This window comes from Camelus dromedarius, chromosome 15, assembly GCF_036321535.1.
Source record: "Camelus dromedarius isolate mCamDro1 chromosome 15, mCamDro1.pat, whole genome shotgun sequence".
Taxonomy (NCBI): Eukaryota; Metazoa; Chordata; class Mammalia; order Artiodactyla; family Camelidae; genus Camelus; species Camelus dromedarius.
Genome location: NC_087450.1, coordinates 47,568,921 through 47,587,277, shown reverse-complemented (window position 1 = coordinate 47,587,277; position 18,357 = coordinate 47,568,921). Strand labels below are relative to the sequence as shown.

General features: G+C 41.9%; 1 protein-coding gene across 3 annotated transcripts in view; it reads right to left on the bottom strand.

Annotated features, from left to right (window-relative positions):
• The window catches only part of ITSN2 (intersectin 2), a 132,343-nt gene that overhangs the window by 7,045 nt on the left and 106,941 nt on the right, over window positions 1–18,357 (bottom strand). For all 3 annotated transcript variants that reach the window (XM_064494695.1, XM_064494697.1, XM_064494696.1), the window contains 4 exons: window positions 9,189–9,310; window positions 6,593–6,699; window positions 5,530–5,713; window positions 1,520–1,618 (listed from right to left, as the gene is read on the bottom strand). In XM_064494695.1, coding sequence (XP_064350765.1) covers window positions 1,520–1,618; window positions 5,530–5,713; window positions 6,593–6,699; window positions 9,189–9,310 — 512 coding nt within the window. The remainder of the gene's footprint in view (window positions 1–1,519; window positions 1,619–5,529; window positions 5,714–6,592; window positions 6,700–9,188; window positions 9,311–18,357) is intronic.

Genomic DNA, 18,357 nt, shown 5'->3' with positions numbered 1-18,357 from the left:
TCCAGTGCCCTGAGGTCTGCGGGTCTCTGGTGGCTCTCCGGCTGGGTCTGGGGGGTAGGTCATATGTTAAAGGGCGCCTCTCTACTTCCCCCCAGTAACTTAAGCTGTGTGCCTTTAGGGTGAACCCTCCAGAATAGACTGGCTGCACCTTTGATAAGTATGTTAACTTGCTGAAGAGCAATGGTTCATGGCATTTTTGGGTTCACTGATCACTGAAAGCGATGAATCCCCTGCCACGGAAAAAACATAATACAACCGTGTTGTCAGCGTGTAGGAAAATGCATTCCGTTCATTCTGAAGTGACTTCAAACTAATGTTCCAAAGGTAAAAGGATAGAGGCCAGAATACAACTTTGTGTGGTCCCTCTGGGGCTTAGCGGGCCCGTCAACAGATGACTCCTGTCTGGTCTCCCTGGTCCTGCGGGTCCACGGTCCTCTGTTTACAATCCTAAAATGTGAAAAAGCCCTGAAGGCCTTAAGCTTTTCTCATGACTCATTTGGTAGCAAAACCTGACCTGAGCTGGAGAGATGTACTTATTTATTCGACTTCAGCGATTATTCAGGTATTTCACTGCAGGACTACTAACGTGGCGGTCATCAGTGCTGCCCAGGCTTTGCTGGGGTGTCACGTGACCTGCAGCATTTGAATTACATTCTGAATTCTGGAACACATGTGGCCCCAGATACTTCAGGTAAGGGACTGCGGCTTAATGTGTATCAGTGGTCCTGTTTGGCATAACTGAGACATTAGCCCTGTAACATAAGGTCTGCACTGAGGTGACATGGCTCACACCACCAGTGGTCAAGGCATAATCAATAAAAGCAACAGTAGTAGTATTTCTACTGTTTTTCTTTGTAAGATGATTAACATTACGTCAGTGATTATTGGTGAGATAGTCCTTTGAAAGCCTGCCTTCTCCTTAGAAGGCACATTGGCTCGAGGCCCACACTGCTTACGAATGGAATTTTAGAGGGACCGTGAAGCCAGCAGGCTGAGGTGGGACACAGCAAGGGGATGACGATGACCTGTTTAGGTCACTGAGTTGGAGATTCCTGGGACATCTAGGGGAGTATTCAGGGGGGAGATGAACTCAGATCTCAGTAGAAAGACTGGACCCCAAGGTTGTACAAACGGTGGGCTCCATCTGGGCTCAAGACGGGCTTCGCAACTGGAGACGTAGAGGACTTTGCCCTGCCTCGACAACACACACTCATGACCCTGAGAGGCCGGGGGGAGGACAAGTAACCCAGGTGACCCTGGATATGTCTTTTATTTGCCACATCACGGATTTATCCCTTCAGACTGCATGTGTTCATGGGTGCGTGCACAGACACACACACACACACACACAGACGCGTGCACACACGCACACACAGACGCACACACACACACTTGGGGCCCGGTCCATCAGACACTAGAGTCAGACCACATGGAGGGGTGGCTGGCATACTTGGAGGCTCCCTGACTATCAGCCTCCGTGGACCCTGAAGGGTCCTGCGTCCCCCAGCCGGGCACTCACACTTCTGATGAGGAGCGGGTAGCGCGTGATCCTCTGCATGGGCTTCAGCAGGAAGCTGGACAGGGGCATTCCTTTACATCGAGGGTCAGATGCTAGCTTCTGCAAAATAATTGAAAGGCTCATGAGGAAATCATAGCCTCGAGGAAAACACTGGAAATGTTGGCTATACTCCTGACTTTGACCGGCTTTTAGATTTCTAATTTCTTTCTAAAACTCAGGATCCAAAATGATATGTATCAGACTAACAGCAGGAATATTCCACCTCATGTGCTAAACCCAGAGGATGCTTTCCAGTCCTTTCTTGGGGCATCTGACAGTCTGTGTGACCCCTCCCTCTACTGCTTCCAGAACCACTCTCTCAGCTGTCTCCCAGCCCACAGACCTTTGCGGTCTTCCTCTCTCCTTTCTTCCCCTCTGCCCGCCCCAACTGTAGGTGCTGCCCAAGATCCCCTGCAATGAGTCCCAGTGTAACCCAGCCCATCGCTGGGGCTCCACACCTGCCGGATTACTCTCCTCACCTGATGTCCCAAAGCACCTCGATACCTCAACATACTCCAAAATGAAGTCCTCGTCTTCCCTCATAAACGCATTCTCTTCTACTTCTATTCCTACCTGAGCTGGGAGCACCATTCACACCCACCCACCTTCCCACACACACATACACACCTACGAGTCACCACTGACGCCAAGTAAGTAGCTCTTGGTCTCCCCCATCTCTGCCTGCTCATCACCCCTGCTTCATCAGCAATAATTAGAACCATTTACTGAGCACCCACTATGAGCCACACTCACACTGTCCCTTCTACTCTTCTTTTACTTGACTAATTCATACTCATCTCTGAAGACTCAGATTACCCTCCTCTTGTCCTGGCTCTCCCTTTCCTTGACGCCTCCCCTCCTTTCCAGTGATCCCTCTCAAAGCCCATAAGAACCCATGGCTTCCTTTATCATCACACCACATCTGGACTGGGTAACATGGGTGGGTGTCTCTATGACCTCCCACCCAGACTGTTAACTCCAGGGACCACACTTGCTTCCTTCTACTCCCAGTACTAGTTCAGGACCTAACAGAGTAGCTAGGATGCTAAGATGATCTTTCTTTCTTTCTTTTTTTTAATAGAGGTACTGGGAAATGAACCCAGGACCTCGTACATGCTAAGCATGTACTCTATCACTGAACTATTCCCACCCCCCAGGATAATCATTTTTAATGACTAAAAAAATGCATTTATATATAATTTACTTAACCTTTTTCCATTATGGCATATTAAAACTGCCCCCTCCTTTTGTTTTGGGATATATCTATACATGTTTCTATGACAAGCACCTTCATGATATTTATTTCTATATTTTCTGGGTCTTTTTAAAAAGTAACATTTTAGAACACGGCTTATTGTTAGAGTTTGCTTTTTAATGTAATCAATGACATGCCTTTCATCACGAGACAATGCACTTTTATTTTTACTACTGTTACAAATGTAATGACACTGATGTCCTATTTACATTATTTTTATCACTATTTGAAAAAAATTTATAATCTTTTCCTATACTTTAGAAGGCAAAAGTCCTATATTTAATTCTACTATTGATTATTTTTAAATATTCCCATGTACTCACAGTTCCACATTTATCTGATTATTGTGATTAATGTTTGTTTCTGTGATCTTGGTTTCTTTCTGTTTCTTCTAGTTCATTTCCAGGCAACCCCTTGCCTCCCACCAATTGGAAGGTTCTGTCCTCAGTGCCTTATACTGAATGATTTTTGCATCCTTGAGATCATCATAAGAGAAATAAAATTAGCATTTACTGAATGCTTATTACGTGCTGGTCTCTGTGCTAAAGTACTTAAAAAGTATTATCTGATTATCTCCGGATTATAGATGAGGGGAATGAAGGCATCAAATGTTGAGAAACGTGCGCTGCTCACACAAGTGGACAGTGATGGGCTGGGATTTCAGCTGGAACAGTCCGTTTCTAAGCCTGTCTTGTTCTAAGCATGATATTATGTTGCCTTCTGGCATGATCCTATTTGTTTATGATAGACTCTTCATGAAATGCTTAATTTTTTTTTTGGAGGGGGAGGGAGGTAATTAGGTTTATTTCTTTATTTTCAGGACCTCGTGCATGCTAAGCATGCGCTCTACCACTTGAGCTATACCCTCCCACTGTAATGCTTAATTTTATTCACTATTATTTTAATTAAAAGTTTAACAGCTATATTTATAAAAGGTATCAGGTTATAACTTTTTTTCATTTTTGTAATTAAATACAAATACAAAAACAGGCCTTGGGGTCAGAGCCACTTTTGCCTTATACAATGAATTAGGTAGGCTTTCTATTTTTTTCTGTGATCTGCAACAGTTTATATAATACGAAATGATCTATTCCTCTGTAGCTGTCAAGAATTCACCATCAAATCCATCAAGTGAAACTAGCTCCTCTTTTGGGATAAGTTACTCAGTTTTTTCCCTTGGTTAATAGTATCTTTAGATTTTCTGTTCTTATTGAGCCAGTTTTCAAACTTTAATAGAAAACAAGTTTTCTTAATGCTTTCACAGTTATTAGCATATATTTTTAAATTATATACACTTTTACTTTAAGAAATAACTTTGTGTCTATTCTTGTTTTTACTTGTGTTTGTTTTTTCTCTTTTTCTATTAGATTTAGAGTTATTTTTTATCAGTTCTTTTCAGTGTATCTGTTCGTGGATATATTGATGTCATTTGTGCTTTTATCTTTAATAGTTTCTCTATTTTGCTTTTAGAATTTTATCTCCTCTGCCTATATATCTTATATATTGTTTATTTTTCCATTCTCTTCTGATAATAAAAATATGAAAATTATGCATTCTCCCACAAAGAACTGCTGGGGCTGTATAATACATCCCGATATGCAGTACTCCACAACCAAAAAAACCTAGTAAAAATGCAAAAAAAGCAGGAAAATCGATTTCTTCCTAAATTTTCCTAACCATTTTATTAACACATATGGTAACAATAGTTTCTATTACTGAGCAATATCAATGAAAAGGACTTCTCAAAATGTGATTTTTGTTATGATAACCAGACATACGAGGCTCATTGCTGTATCACTGTAAGGATGTTGATTCATTATATTATGTGTAGTGAATGTGTACACAGTGTACTTGCTGAGCACAGTTCTAACAATACAGTTCTAACACTACCTGCTTGTTTTAATTTATGACCAGGGCATCATGGAACAGACCATTTCCTCTGTCTTCTCACTGGTTTCTGGAAGGTGAATGACACCTGAGGACATGTCTTACATGTGTGCAGGATCACAGATATGCTTTTTGTTCATTACTCTAATTTCTGATGTCTCCATTTTTTTCCTACTCATAAGGGCATTTCCTTTTGTCCCATTTTATTCGTCCATTTACTTTATTTTTTTAAGTTTATTTTAATTTTATTTTCTGCAGACTTTTTTTTGGTTTTTTTTTGGAGGGGTAGATTAGGGTTTGTTTGTTTGTTTGTTTGTTTGTTTATTTATTTATTTATTTATTTATTTATTTATTTATTTATTTTAAATGGAGGTACTGAGGACTGAACTGAAGACCTCATGCATGCCAGGCATGCATTCTGCCACTGAGCTATACCCTCCCATCCATTTATTTTAAATTTTATTTTATCTTATTGCATTTTATACACCTAAGTAAGATATTTTATTTTTTCTTGAATAAGATAGGTATAAAATAAATACAATTTACAAAATTAAGAAAGTGACATTCTGGATGTTTTTTGAAGTATAAAGTAGCTGACTTACATAGGCTTAAAAAAAAACACTCTGCTATTTAAGATGGGCAAGAGCATGGTCCAAGAAAAATCAATTCAACACAAAAGGCAACTCAAAGCAATCAGAAAATTCTTTGCCATATTTGTGTTTCCTCTGGAAAGTGATGAGGATATGCCATTCTCCACTGCTGAGATTCCCCACCATGCCTCCTGGCTCAGAACAGGGTTGGCCTGCCTACATTCCCATAATGGAGTTACCTTTAAAAATTCTTTAAAGTCCGCATGTTCATCTGTTTTCTGCTGTAACAGAGCTGCTCCATTCAGCTGACAGCTGCAGAACCGGATGTAAGCCTGCATGTGGGACAGCTCAGCCGCCAGGATGTCTCCAATCATCTGCACGGGCATCTTCTCACCCCCGGTCTTCTTCCGTACCCGCAGGGCCCTGCAACCAACACACTCTCTCACTTCCCGTTCCGAAGTGAATGCCCTTGGTAAATGAAGGATGAGTATCTTGGGAGATCAACGTAATGACAACCAGTGAGTTACCTAAAAATCTCTGGCACCATGAGGGGAAAGTCAGAAGGAGGCAGCAAGGGCCTTAAACCTCGGCCTGCCAAGCCAGCCTGGGTGAACTGTTAGCAAAGAAGAAAATGAAGTCTACGCACTTGAGTGTTTCTGGGTCTTTGGAATTGTTTTGGTTTCAGCTTAGTTTCTTAGCAAATTTTCTGATCTGTTGTCGGCTGAACCAAGAAAGAAACTTCTGCCCTCTGTAGGGGAAAAAAGGAAGCAGGAGCCCACAGAGGCCAAGTGTGGAGGTGAAGGCGGGAACCGTCCCCAGAGTGCGGCTGAGCCCCAGGGAGGACGGACGGACGGCGGGCGCTGGGACTGTGCGTGCCTCCGCCAGGGAGTCAGTCCTCACGGGCATGAGGGATGGAAAATCACCCTAAGGAATGGAATTTCACACTGGACTTAGGAGACTGCCAGGCCAGCCAGTCATTTTGGGGCCACGAACTGCAGCTTCTCTCCTGACTCCATCTGATACAGAGTCCAGCATATTCTGGAATCATATGTTAATGTATTGTTTAATGATTTAATTTTTTCTTAGCTTAATCAAGTATTTTCTTATTGTTATTTTTCTTTACTTCAATAATTATGCATTTTACAGTTAGAGAGCATTTCATAAAATAATAATAAAATAAAAAGCCTGAGGGAACAAAAAACAGTGACAGCTGTCTGTTAAGCGGCCCCAGCTGCCGAGTGAGGTGAGATCTCGGTCCTGGGCGGGGGGTGCCCGCTGTAGTGATGGGCGACGCTGACTCACTTCAGCAGCTTCGTGTTAGACATAATGAGCTCCTTCCAGTTAACAAAGATCAAGGCCATTTCTCCTTCGGTGAGGAAACCTGGCTCCGCCATCCGCTTCTGAAAAACCTAAATTCAGAACACAAGAGAAAGAAGTCAGCTTAAGTGCAGTACACAGCCTGTGTGGGCTAAATGACACAGGACCGGCACATGCAGAAACTAAGATCATGGCACTAATAAACATCGTGACTGTTAAATTTCAAATTGCATAGTTTCCCTATTTTTTGCTACTTCGGCTCCTATCAGGGCTGATTGTGAGGACTGAATCCAGCAGTCTCATCAAGAGGAGAGTCTCACACCTACCCCACACCTACTTCACACCTACCTCACACGTGTGTCCTGGGAGCTATACAGGTGAAATAAACCCCGGGCATAAAGCCCCGACACGCGGGAAGGGCCCGCAGGACTGCTGTCAGGTGGGGCACCTCCGTGTTCTGGAAGCAGTTTGTGAGAAGTGCAGCAAAAGGAACAGAGATGACTCACCCTACCCCCAAGTCTGACCACCAAGCCATGTGGACCTCAGAGGCTGGCTGACTGAAGGAGACTTCATGGAGCTCTGACACGCACGTACATGCACACGCTTGTGTGTGTGTGTGCGCACGTGTGTGGGTTTCTCAATTAATCTCATGACAATGTAGGTCATACTAAGTCAGGTATTATTCCCAACTGACCCATGAAGAAATAAAGGCTGAGAGAGTGATGGGCTCCAGGTCACAAAGCTAGAATACGGAGGAGCCAGAACTAAAACTCAAGTCTTTTTCATTCTAAGTCCAAGTTTCCACTAAACAACTAGGGAATGACTTTACAAGCCTTAAGGAAGTAGTGAAGTCATGTGAGACGACCTGCTCATGTGTCATCTCCCCAAAATACACATGACGTTACTCTCTGTTAAAATCGTTTTTAATTAATGTTTACCGCGTTGAGTTGAACGTGGATTCAAATAATTCAGATAAAAGTGCTATGAAATGACACTTCTAAACCTCTACAGATCCAGAATCAGATTGAAGATGTGTGGACACTCCTATGAGAGAGCGCCCTGGAAGGATGGCCAGTTTGCTCTGGGGTTGCTGCCAAAGGACAGGAAGAGCATCTGCTTGTCTGGCTTGTCATCTGCTGCGTGATTTACATATTTACATTACTCTATTTATTCGTTCTATTATCTGCTTGGCACCAACCTCAGTGAGGTACGCAGAGGATACAGGGGTCAGGTCCTCTGGGGACCTCCAAGGGAATCGGAATGAGAGGCCCCTGCCTATGGACAGTGCTTTTCAGCCTAACCCCCTGACCCCAACGTGATGCCTCACCACTCAGTGTCTTACGAGGTGGGCAGAGGGGGACTAGCCGAGGCCCAAGTGGTTAAGAGACCAGTCTGAAACAGGGCAGGCACCTGGCCCCTGTTCACCTTCTGTGCTGGTCAGAGAGGTGCCTCCACATCCATTTTCAGTCCCTTAGGACTGGAATCTGGGCAGCAGCAGGGCTGACACTTGTAAGGGTTAATATAAAAAAACAGGTGAGCTTTTCTTCCAGGCCATCTGTCCTGGTCAGAGAAGTACAGACACAAACACCCATAAATTCAGTACTGCTGGGAAGGCCGTAAAGGGCCAGGCCAAGTGCTGGGCATGAAGGGTGAAGGACACCCAATCTCTGCCCTCTGGAGCTTACAGCCTTGGGGAAAGTGAACGCTATCAACCGGGAAGGGCGGCAGAGCACACGTGGGAGAGGAAGCGGGGTACTGTGTCCAGAGACCCTGCCTGCATCTGGGGTAGAGAATGGGGCGGGGGTGGCCTTCCTGGGCAGACGCAGGCCTGGCCTCTGCTCCCTGTGCTGTGGACATCCCAGCCAGGTAGATGCATCTGTTGGGCCTGGTGGGGACACCTGTGCTCTTTAAGTGTTTTTTGTTTGTTTGTTTTTGTTTTAAACTGGTCTCATCTGAGGGCGTTCACGCATTTCATGGGAACCAAAAGTCATGGAAAACTAAAGCATTAACAGAAGTATAAAGTCTGACTTTGTTTATTCAAACACAGATCATGTAACAGTGCTACTCTAACAGCTCTTGTTGGCTTAGGGGTCACTTGTAACATTAACAGGCACAAACACAAACAGTAAATATATGAGATTTGGGAAATACCTTACAGTATGCTATTTGGTCTTCCAAATTGATACAAATGTTAGGTGAATACTCTCACTGCCTCATAAATTCCTTTGGAAATAAAGTTGATGAAAATGTTGGGTGTCAGAACAGCAGTGTAATATAGTCAGAGGAAAGTCGGAGGCAGAGAAGTCTGCTTCAGAACCCCCCCCACCTACTCCCTACCCTGTTCCCTCCTCCACGGGGCCTTGACCATCCGACTGAGGCACTGAGTGCCTTCTCTCTCTCTCTTCCCTCTGAATTACCTAATCTGGGAGAAGGACTTGACAACTTCACGGCCTTTCCAATGGGCAGAGGAAGGCTCTGAGGGTGTGAGGGCGCCCATCACTACCGGTGAGCTCACAGTTGGGGGTGATGTGTCACTGTGAGACCACCCCACCCCTGAGCAGCCGCAGAGTGCGCCCCTCACCTCCACGACGAGCTGAAGGTCGTCCACGTACCGCTCTTCAGTCTCAATCAGCTCGTGAATGTAGCCCTGCCTCTTCCTCTCCACGGGCTGCATGGTGTCCAGGGTGTGGAGGTCAGCACACCCTGTGGAAAAACAGGGTAGACTTTCAAAATACTAGTTTCTCCTCCTTGGAGGAAACAAACTTCTATCAGCGATGTGCTGGGTCTTCAAAAGTTCCCTGGGAAGACCCTCGTGGCCCCTGGAAGGGCACCGGGGCTTCTCGAGCAGCATGCACCTGTGGAAGCCGGCTTAACCACTGGCCGCAAATGAGCAACGCCTGGCACAGCTCAATGAGGTCCAAATTTCTTTTCCAAATATGTAATGACAGAAGGATTTCCAGAAATGGCCTTACAGATCAGAACTCTGCGGAGCTTGTGAAGAATCTACGCTATCATCATCTCAAGACGTTTCCAAAGTATCGTAACGATTAAGTGCATCAAATGCTTGAGACCAGTGTTTTCCATACTGCCAGGCATGAGCTATCCATGGGTCATTATATCAGTTGAGATTTAAAAAAACGCTGGTTAGGCCCAGTGTTAAAAGCAAAATAAAATATTGTAAATCAAATATACTTTAATTTTAAAAAAGGAAAAAAACAAAATAAAGCAAATAAAGAAAGAAACGGTCATGTACACAGAATTGGTAACTATTGTTCTGTGAAAATTTTTAGTTAGGTATGTATTTGAGGATGTAGAATGTATCTCCTACTGTGAGCCCCTGTTTAAAAAATATCTGAGAAACATTTCTCTAGATTTCTTAAAATAAAGTGCCCAGTCAGGAAACCTCAAGTCCCCAGGACCCAGCAGTTCCCAGCAGGACCACTGCCTTGACCCCCAGAACAAAGAACTGGTGAGGGGATCCTACTACTTCCTCAAATCAGCATCCCCAGCCCTCCCTCTCTTGCAGGACCCTTCCCTGCTCTTCACACTTTCACTTTCAGGCTTCACTGGCTCCTTCACTATGAACATAGCTATGTGTCCCTCCTACCCAATATTTAAAACAAACAAATACCCTTCCTTCAACCCTGCTCCCTCCTCAAACACCCCATCTCTGGTCTCTCTAGAGAGGTCTGACACTCATGCACCCCCACCCCCAGCTCTCCCTGTCACTTCTCCAACTTAGGGCACACTGGTTCTGTCCCACCACTGCACTGACACTGCTTTTGTGAAGGTAATGAGGACCCTGGAATTGCCAAATCAGCGACCCCTCCGGAGCTTGCATCCTCCTGCACCTGCCGCAGCTCTGGCACTTCTGATGAGCCGCTTCTTCCAACACTTGGCATTTGTCCCTCTCCTCTTCCTGATGTTCCCTTCTGCATTTCTTCCTCTGCCTGCCCTCAGGCTCTCTGCTCCCCATAATCCAGCAAATGTAAAATGTGTTCCTGGCATTCCTGACCTGCAAGGTCAAATGAATTTGGACAATGCTGCAGACTGCATTTGTCTGGTAGGGTCACAAGGCACACCAGCATACTAGGCTCTGAGAAACCCTGCTCTAGAGAAACATTTCATTTGAGTTAACCCAGAGTTCCCAACACTTATTTGATCAAAGAACCCTCTGTTTTAAGGGGAGGGAGAGTGAATCTTTTGAGAACTGAGGAATTAGGGATTGTGGATAGAATACACCTCTTTGCCATCCTCTACACCTGCCCCATCCAATCTGGTAGCCATGAGCAACATTGTGACGACTGAGCACTGAAACCGTGACTAGTCCAAACAGAGAAGTATGGTAAGTGTCAAATACACACTGGATTTCAAAGACCTCATACAAAAAGCCCAGAATGTAAAATAAGGCATCAGTATAAAAATTATTATACTGATTACATATTGGAAAGGATAACATTCTGGATAATGCTGGGTTAAGTAAAAAAAAATTATTAAAATGAATTCCATCTGTTTCTTTTTACTTTTTAAACTGTGGCTGCTGGAAAATTTTAAATTACATATGGGGTTGTATTTGTGACTTAACGCTGTATTTATACTGAACAGCTCCTGCCTGCCGCTATGTTTTTTATTATGTTCTTTCCCTGACAAAATGTTCAGTGGCTTCTGATTTTTGCAGAATGAAGTCCTAGCTTGGTAGCACAGGGCTCCAGAGACTCCATAATCCAGCAGCAGCCTGCCTTTGCCTGTGCAGACCACATTGTTAGCCATCCTCGCCTGGGCTCAGTCCTCACGAGGTGCTATACACTCTGTTCGCAGCTTGGCTGGTCCTGTTCTCGTCATTTCCTCTGTCCATGGCCCTTCTCTGCACAGAGGCCATCTCACTACCCCTTCAAGGTGCTGCTCACATGATCCTGCTCTGGGGAAACCTTTCCAATCCCCTGTTTCACTTACTCCCAGAATCCCTCTCTTTGTGCTGCCATGGTTCTGGTTTGCATCTGTATTTTAATACTTCACATAATGTAACTGGTATTGTAGTTCATCTGTATCGAGTTAGTATGTCCACCTCTCCCTGTGGAGGTTAGGGACTGTGTCTAACCCAGTCTATAACATCAAACTTAACAGTGTTTTGACCAAGGAGGTCAGGAAATATTTGTCAAATGGAAGACTACTGTGTTGTCCCCAGAACCATTTCTCACCTTTCTCCTGCTCTGCTCCATACTGCAAGGAGGCCAACCCCAAAGGGTACTTTCGTAAACCTTTTCTTAGTTGACTTATGCCTGGGTTTGGCTAATGAAGGGAGGCTCCGGCGGGAGATTGAACACTACAGGGTGAATTAGGAAAAGAATCTTACTGCCAGAGCAGTGAGATGACGAGAAAGCTTTTTAGTGCTTGCTGGGTAAAGAATAGAATTGCTGGGGCTGCATCTCACATAAATTTGGAGTTCAAAAATCCCTGAACAAATGAATTATTACAAAAAAAATGGGTCCCTGGCTGGTGATACCTTCAAGGTGCTTGGCCAAAGAAAATGTACAGCTGGTCTGTAGGGTCACTCTCACAATCTTGGTTCCACAGGATTTCCATAGAAAAACCAAGTCTCACTAAAGGTGAGTTCAAAGTAAAAAATTACAAAAAACAAGGAATGATCCACTATTCATTAAAAAATGAGGATTAGAACCCCAAGAACATAAGAGAACAAAATACAGAACAAAAGGAGATATAAAACATTTATATTTAAAATAACTCAAGACATATATAAAGAACTTGAAATCCTAAGCAGAATCTACAAAAACTGACAGGGAGATTTGAAAAAGAAACAAATGAAAAAGTAAATGTTATCATGGAAATAATAAATTAATAGATGAAATGGCAGATCAAACACATCTAAGGGAACAATTAGTAAATCTGAAAACAAAGCTGAAGAAATTACTTAGGATGCAGCCCAGAAAGACAAAGATGGAAAACACAAAATGAAGGTTAAAAGCTATGGAGGATGGAATGACAAGGTCCAACGTACATCTAACAGGAGTCTAGGAGGGGAGAATAGAAAAGATGGGAAGAAATAACTTTGAGATTATAATGACTGAGAATTTTTTAGAATTGATGAAACATACAACTCTACAGATGCAGGATGAACAATCACTCCTGATTAGGGAAAAAATAAAAAAATAAATTTATACCTAGACTGCAAAACACCAAGGAGAAAAAAAAAATGTAAAAATAGAAGGAAAAAAGCAGAATAACTACACTTACACAGCAATCAGACTGGCTACACACAACTCAACCCAACAATGGGAGCTGCTGAGGAAAAATAACTATCAGACTAGACCTCTAATTCTGCTATTGTTCATGAAGAAATAGAGGGAGAAATAAAGGCATTTTCAGGCAAAGTTTGAGAGCATTTACCACTTGATAGATGTGAATAAAAGACTCACTAAGAGATGTACTTTGGGAAGAAAAGAAACTGAATAAAAAGGAAAAAAAAGAGTTGTTAAGTAGTAGAAAAAAAAAAGAGAGAGAGAGAAAGGAATGATGAGGAAAATACTAGTAATTATGTGAAAAAATTATTGACAGTATAAAATAACAATAATAATAATGACTAAGTTGATGGGATAAATTCAGTGTGAATTTTTTAAAAAGAAGCAAAGAAAATGCATGATAAATAGAAAATATTGAATAGGATAGATATAAAGAAAAGTCTTAAATAGTTTCAATAAATGTAAATGGCTTAAATCGATCTTAAATCAGTCAGTTAAAAGAAAGATTCTAGATTGCACAAAAAAAAAAATTCAGCTAGATGCTGTTTATAAAGACCCCTGATACAAAAGGCTATAGATATATTAGAACTAAAGGACTGGAAAAAACTATACAAATGAAAAGTATAAAAGAGCAGTTGGGGAGGATTTATTAGCAATAGACAAATTAGGCCGTCAAGGATCTGTAAAAGATGGTATCATAAACTATTCGTGAAAATATAATTCTTATATTGTTTACAACTAACAGAAGAGCCTCAAAGTGTAAAATAAAAAAGTGACAGAATTACCTCCTGCAAAAAATAAAGAAAAAAGAAAAATTAATAAATTTATAAGTAAAGTGGTAGATTTTAATATAACTCAATGAAAATTAGTAAGAATATGAAAGATTTGAACACTATTAACAGGCCTCCTGTAATGAACATATAAACAAGAAAATACACATTCTTTTAAAGCACCCATAGAATTAACTTCAAGAAATACCAAAGAGTCTATATTACTATGTAAAAACATTAACTGAATATAACTTGACTACTCAGCCATGAAAAAGAATAAAATAATGCCATTTGCAGCAACATGGATGGACCTAGAGATCGTCATTCTAAGTGAAGTAAGCCAGAAAGAGAAAGAAAAATACCATATGATATCACTCATATGTGAAACCTAAAAAAAAGAGAAAAAGAAGACACCAATGAACTCATCTACAAAATAGAAACAGACTCATAGACATAGCAAACAATCTTATGGTTACTGGGGGAAAGGGAGTGGGAGGGATGAATTTTGGAGTTTGAGATTTGCAAATGTTAGCCGCTATATATAAAGATAGATTAAAAAAAAAACAAGTTTCTTCTGTATAGCATAGGGAACTATATTCAATAGCTTGTAATAACCTTTAATGGAAAAGAATATGAAAGTGAATGTATGTATGTATATATATATGACTGAGACATTGTGCTGTACACTAGAAATTGACATATTGTAGCTGACTGTACTTCAATAAAAAATAAATTTAAAAAATAAATGAATATAACTGGAAAATTATACATTAAAATTATTTTCAAATGTTTTAATTTAAGAGCTTCCTAAAAGCCCCAGGTAGCTTCCTCCTTTAGCAAAAGGTACCCCATTTTACTTGACTGATCACTAGCATTTGTGACAGCTGATCACTCCCCTCCTCTTTAAAATCCTTTTTCACTTGGCTTCTAGGTCACCACCTCACCTCATATCCTCCTCCCTCACTGGTCAGTCCTTCTCAGTCTCCTTCTCTGGTTCTTCCTCATCTCCCCAGACTTAACTTTGGAACCCTAAGGCTCAGTCCTTGGAGCTCTTCTCTTGGTGATCTCGTCCAGTCTCATGACTTTAGATAACTCCCAAATTTATACTCTGGCCTGAACAGCTGCTCTGAATACCACCACACGTTCCACTGCCTCCCAGTATCTGCACTGGATATCTCAAAGGTGAGTGATGGTAAGATATCTATAACCAAACTCCTAATCTTGTTCCTACTTCATTATGTTTCAGCTCGGTTAATGGCAGTTCCACCTCTCTGGCTGCTCAAGCTGAGACCTTTGGAGACATCCTTGATATTTTTCTTCTTCTCACATCCTACATTTAGTCTACCTGTGGCTCTATCTTCAAAATGTACCCATAATCTGACCACTTCTCACCTCATCCACCACTGTCATTCTGATCCAAGCCACCACCATCTTTCACCTGGACTGCTGAACTACAGCTCCTAATAGGTCTCTTACCTCTGACCTCTCTCCTCACAACTCCTACTTGAATCTAACAAGTCAGAGCTATCCTGTTAATACATACCAGATCATGTCCCTCCTTTGATCAAAACCCTTCAATGGGTTCTTCTCACTCTGAGCTAAAGGAGGTTTTACAATCAGCCCACAGGAAACGAAGCAGTCTCCGTCTCCTCCCTGGATACCCCTCTGTCCTTGCTTCCTCCTCCTTTCGCTCCTCCCTCGTTCTAGCCACACTGGCCCCCGTGCTGTTCCTCAAGGATTACAGGCATGCTCCTTGCATGTTGCACGTGCTGTTTCCTCTGCCTAGAATGATCTTCCAGGTATCCCATGGCTTCCCCCAGATATCCCTCATGTCCTTCAAGTCTTTGCTCACATGCCACCATTTCAGAGCAGCTTTATCTGAGTAGCTTGTTTGAAACTGGAATTCCTCTGGATCCGCCTCTCCCTATCCAGGACTTTCTTTCCCTAATCTGCTTTATTTTACTAAGACACTACATATTTATTCGTTTTGTTTTCTGTCCTACCCTCCTCAAATGTCAGCTCCAAGAAGGCAGGAATTTTTGTCTATTTTATAATCTGCTATGTCCCTAGTGTCTGACATACACTAGGTCTTTAACAAGTATTTATAGAATGGGATGTGAAGATAAACTCTGAGCTGCAGGAGACAGTACATCAATATTAGCCATAGGTGGTCAGAGAGAATGGTGAAAACTTTCTAGTAAGTTTTTCCTGGTAGTCAGGAAGAATGGGAAGGTGGAAAAATGAGAGATCATGTCTACTAGCAGGTCAAAGTTCCTGGAGGAATAATTGGTGGTGGGCTGAGCCACAAGACCCCCCACACTTGTGTTAGGACGTGGAGATTGAGAGCCAAATTATGACTAATGAGTAACAGTTATGAAAACTGTCTCACTGTTCTAAATTACAGTGCAAGCAAGCAAACGAGATAGCTTAGAAAGGAGAGGAGAGAGATCTTCGAAGGTTCCAAAAGGTGAAGGACAAAAGACAATTTGTGACGACTGATACAAAGAGGGCTTGTTCAGATTATGTCATCAAGTCCCAGAAAGGTCCTTGCCATTCTGAGGAGAGCAACACCACAGAACAATGCTATTCTCTGTGTGCCCAAGTTAAGCGGCCAGAGTATCACATAATGGCTTTCAGTCTCACTTGGTTTAAGCTCAGTGAAGAGACGAGATTTTAACAGTAAATCCAGATGACCAAACTGGGTGCGCTTTCTGTCTTTTAGCACTCTGTATCCGTACGCCCATCACTACAGTACCGACTTGGGGCAACAGGGCTCTCATATGCATGTATGTTTTTTCTCAGTATTACTAAACAGACTGCTACACCTCTACTTTTCCCTGATGGTATGATTATACAACCTATATTTTCCAACTTGTTTATGATTGCATAATTGGATACTATGCCCCAAACTGCTAAGTTTAAGACACACTAATACTATAGCACTGCCTGACTCTGATTTCATGGTGGTTAACAGATGACACTGGTGACACAGGGACCCCAGTAGCAGGTCCTCCCAGTACCCAGCCTGAATTCATTTAAAGCAGTTACCTCTCTTTTTCTCTCATCTTGGAATTTAAATGATGATTGTTCTACTTTTGTGATTTACAGTAACAGCAACTAAGAGCATGAGCTTTGGAGTCAGATCTGGACTCAAGTTCTAACTCCATCACTCACTAACCCAGACACACACCCAAATGTTTAGTCCATCACTTAGTACACAGCAAGTGCTTAGTAAATGTTAACTGTTATTTCTAGTATCTGTGTGTTAGACACTGAACTAGTGTTTCATAAATCTCTTAAGTCTCATCTGTAATACAGTTATTACTATCTTTATCATGCAGATGAGACTAAGGCTCACAGGGGTGAGCTCAAAGAGCCACAACTCAAAGCAGCCCTCCCACTGGACTTCCCACTACACTCATTTTATCCCTTTTTGATTGTATCACTCTAAGTGATTTTGCCTTTGACAACAGCATTAAGACACCTCAAGCACATCTTTCATAACTTGTTGTTCCTGTTTCAGATAAAGTTTTAAAAGTGATTATGAAGAGAAATTACTTTTAAAATAGGCAAAGGATCTGAATATATATTTCTCCAGAGAAGATGTACAGATGGTCCACAAGCACATGAAAAGATGCTCAACATCATTAGTCATGGGGGAGATGTAAATCAAAGCCACAAGCTGTCAATTCACACCCACAAGGATGGCTTTAACAAAAAGTCAGATAATAACAAGTGCTGGTGAGAATGTGGAGAAACAGAGACCCCTGCACATGACTGGTTGGGATATAAAATGGTACAGCCACTTTGGAAAACAGTCTCCCAGTTCCCCAGAAAGTTAAACACTTGACCCAGCAATTTCATTCCTAGGTATATACCCAAGAGAAATGAAGATATATGTTCACACAGAACTTATATGCAAATGTACCTAGCAGCATTATTCATGATAGCCAAAAAGTGGAAGCCAAAATGTCTGTCAATTAATAAATGGATAAATAAAATGTGGTCTGTCCATACAATGGAATATTATTTGGTCATAAAAGGAATAAAGTACTGATAACATGCTACAGCATAATGTACCTTGAAAACATTATGCTAAGTGAAATAAGCCAGTCACAAAAACCTCACACATTAATGAATGTCCAGAACAGGCTGGGAGACAGAACATAGATTAGTGGTTGCCTAGGGCTGTGGGGGATGTAGGGTGCATAGGAAGATAGGAGGGTGTAACTAATGGGTACAGGGTTTCTTTTTGAGAAGAAAATGTTCTATAATTGATTGTGGTAATGCTTGTTTAACTCTAAATACACTAAAAAGCACGGAATTGTATACTTGGGGGAACTGTGTGGAATTTAAATTATGTCAATAAGGCTGTTACCAAAAAAAGTGATTCTGTTCAGCTTTAACCTTTTGGATACTCTTCTTAGAGATTCTTGTCCTTGTTTATTATTTTCAGTCCTTGCCTCCTTATGTCTTCTCAGTGTATACTTTCTACATACAGAAAACACTGTGCAGCATCTGATTTTTCCTCTTTATCTTTTCATTGGTTCAGCGGTAGTTGTACTGCAGGAACTTCATTATTATGAAAACGGTGGCGATATTAGAACTCCAGTGTAGAGGTTAAGAGCATAGATTCTGGAGCCAGACCACTTGGGTTTGAACCCAGCTCTACCACTATCTGTGTAACCCTGAACAAGCTACTTAAGCCCTGTTTTAACTTCTA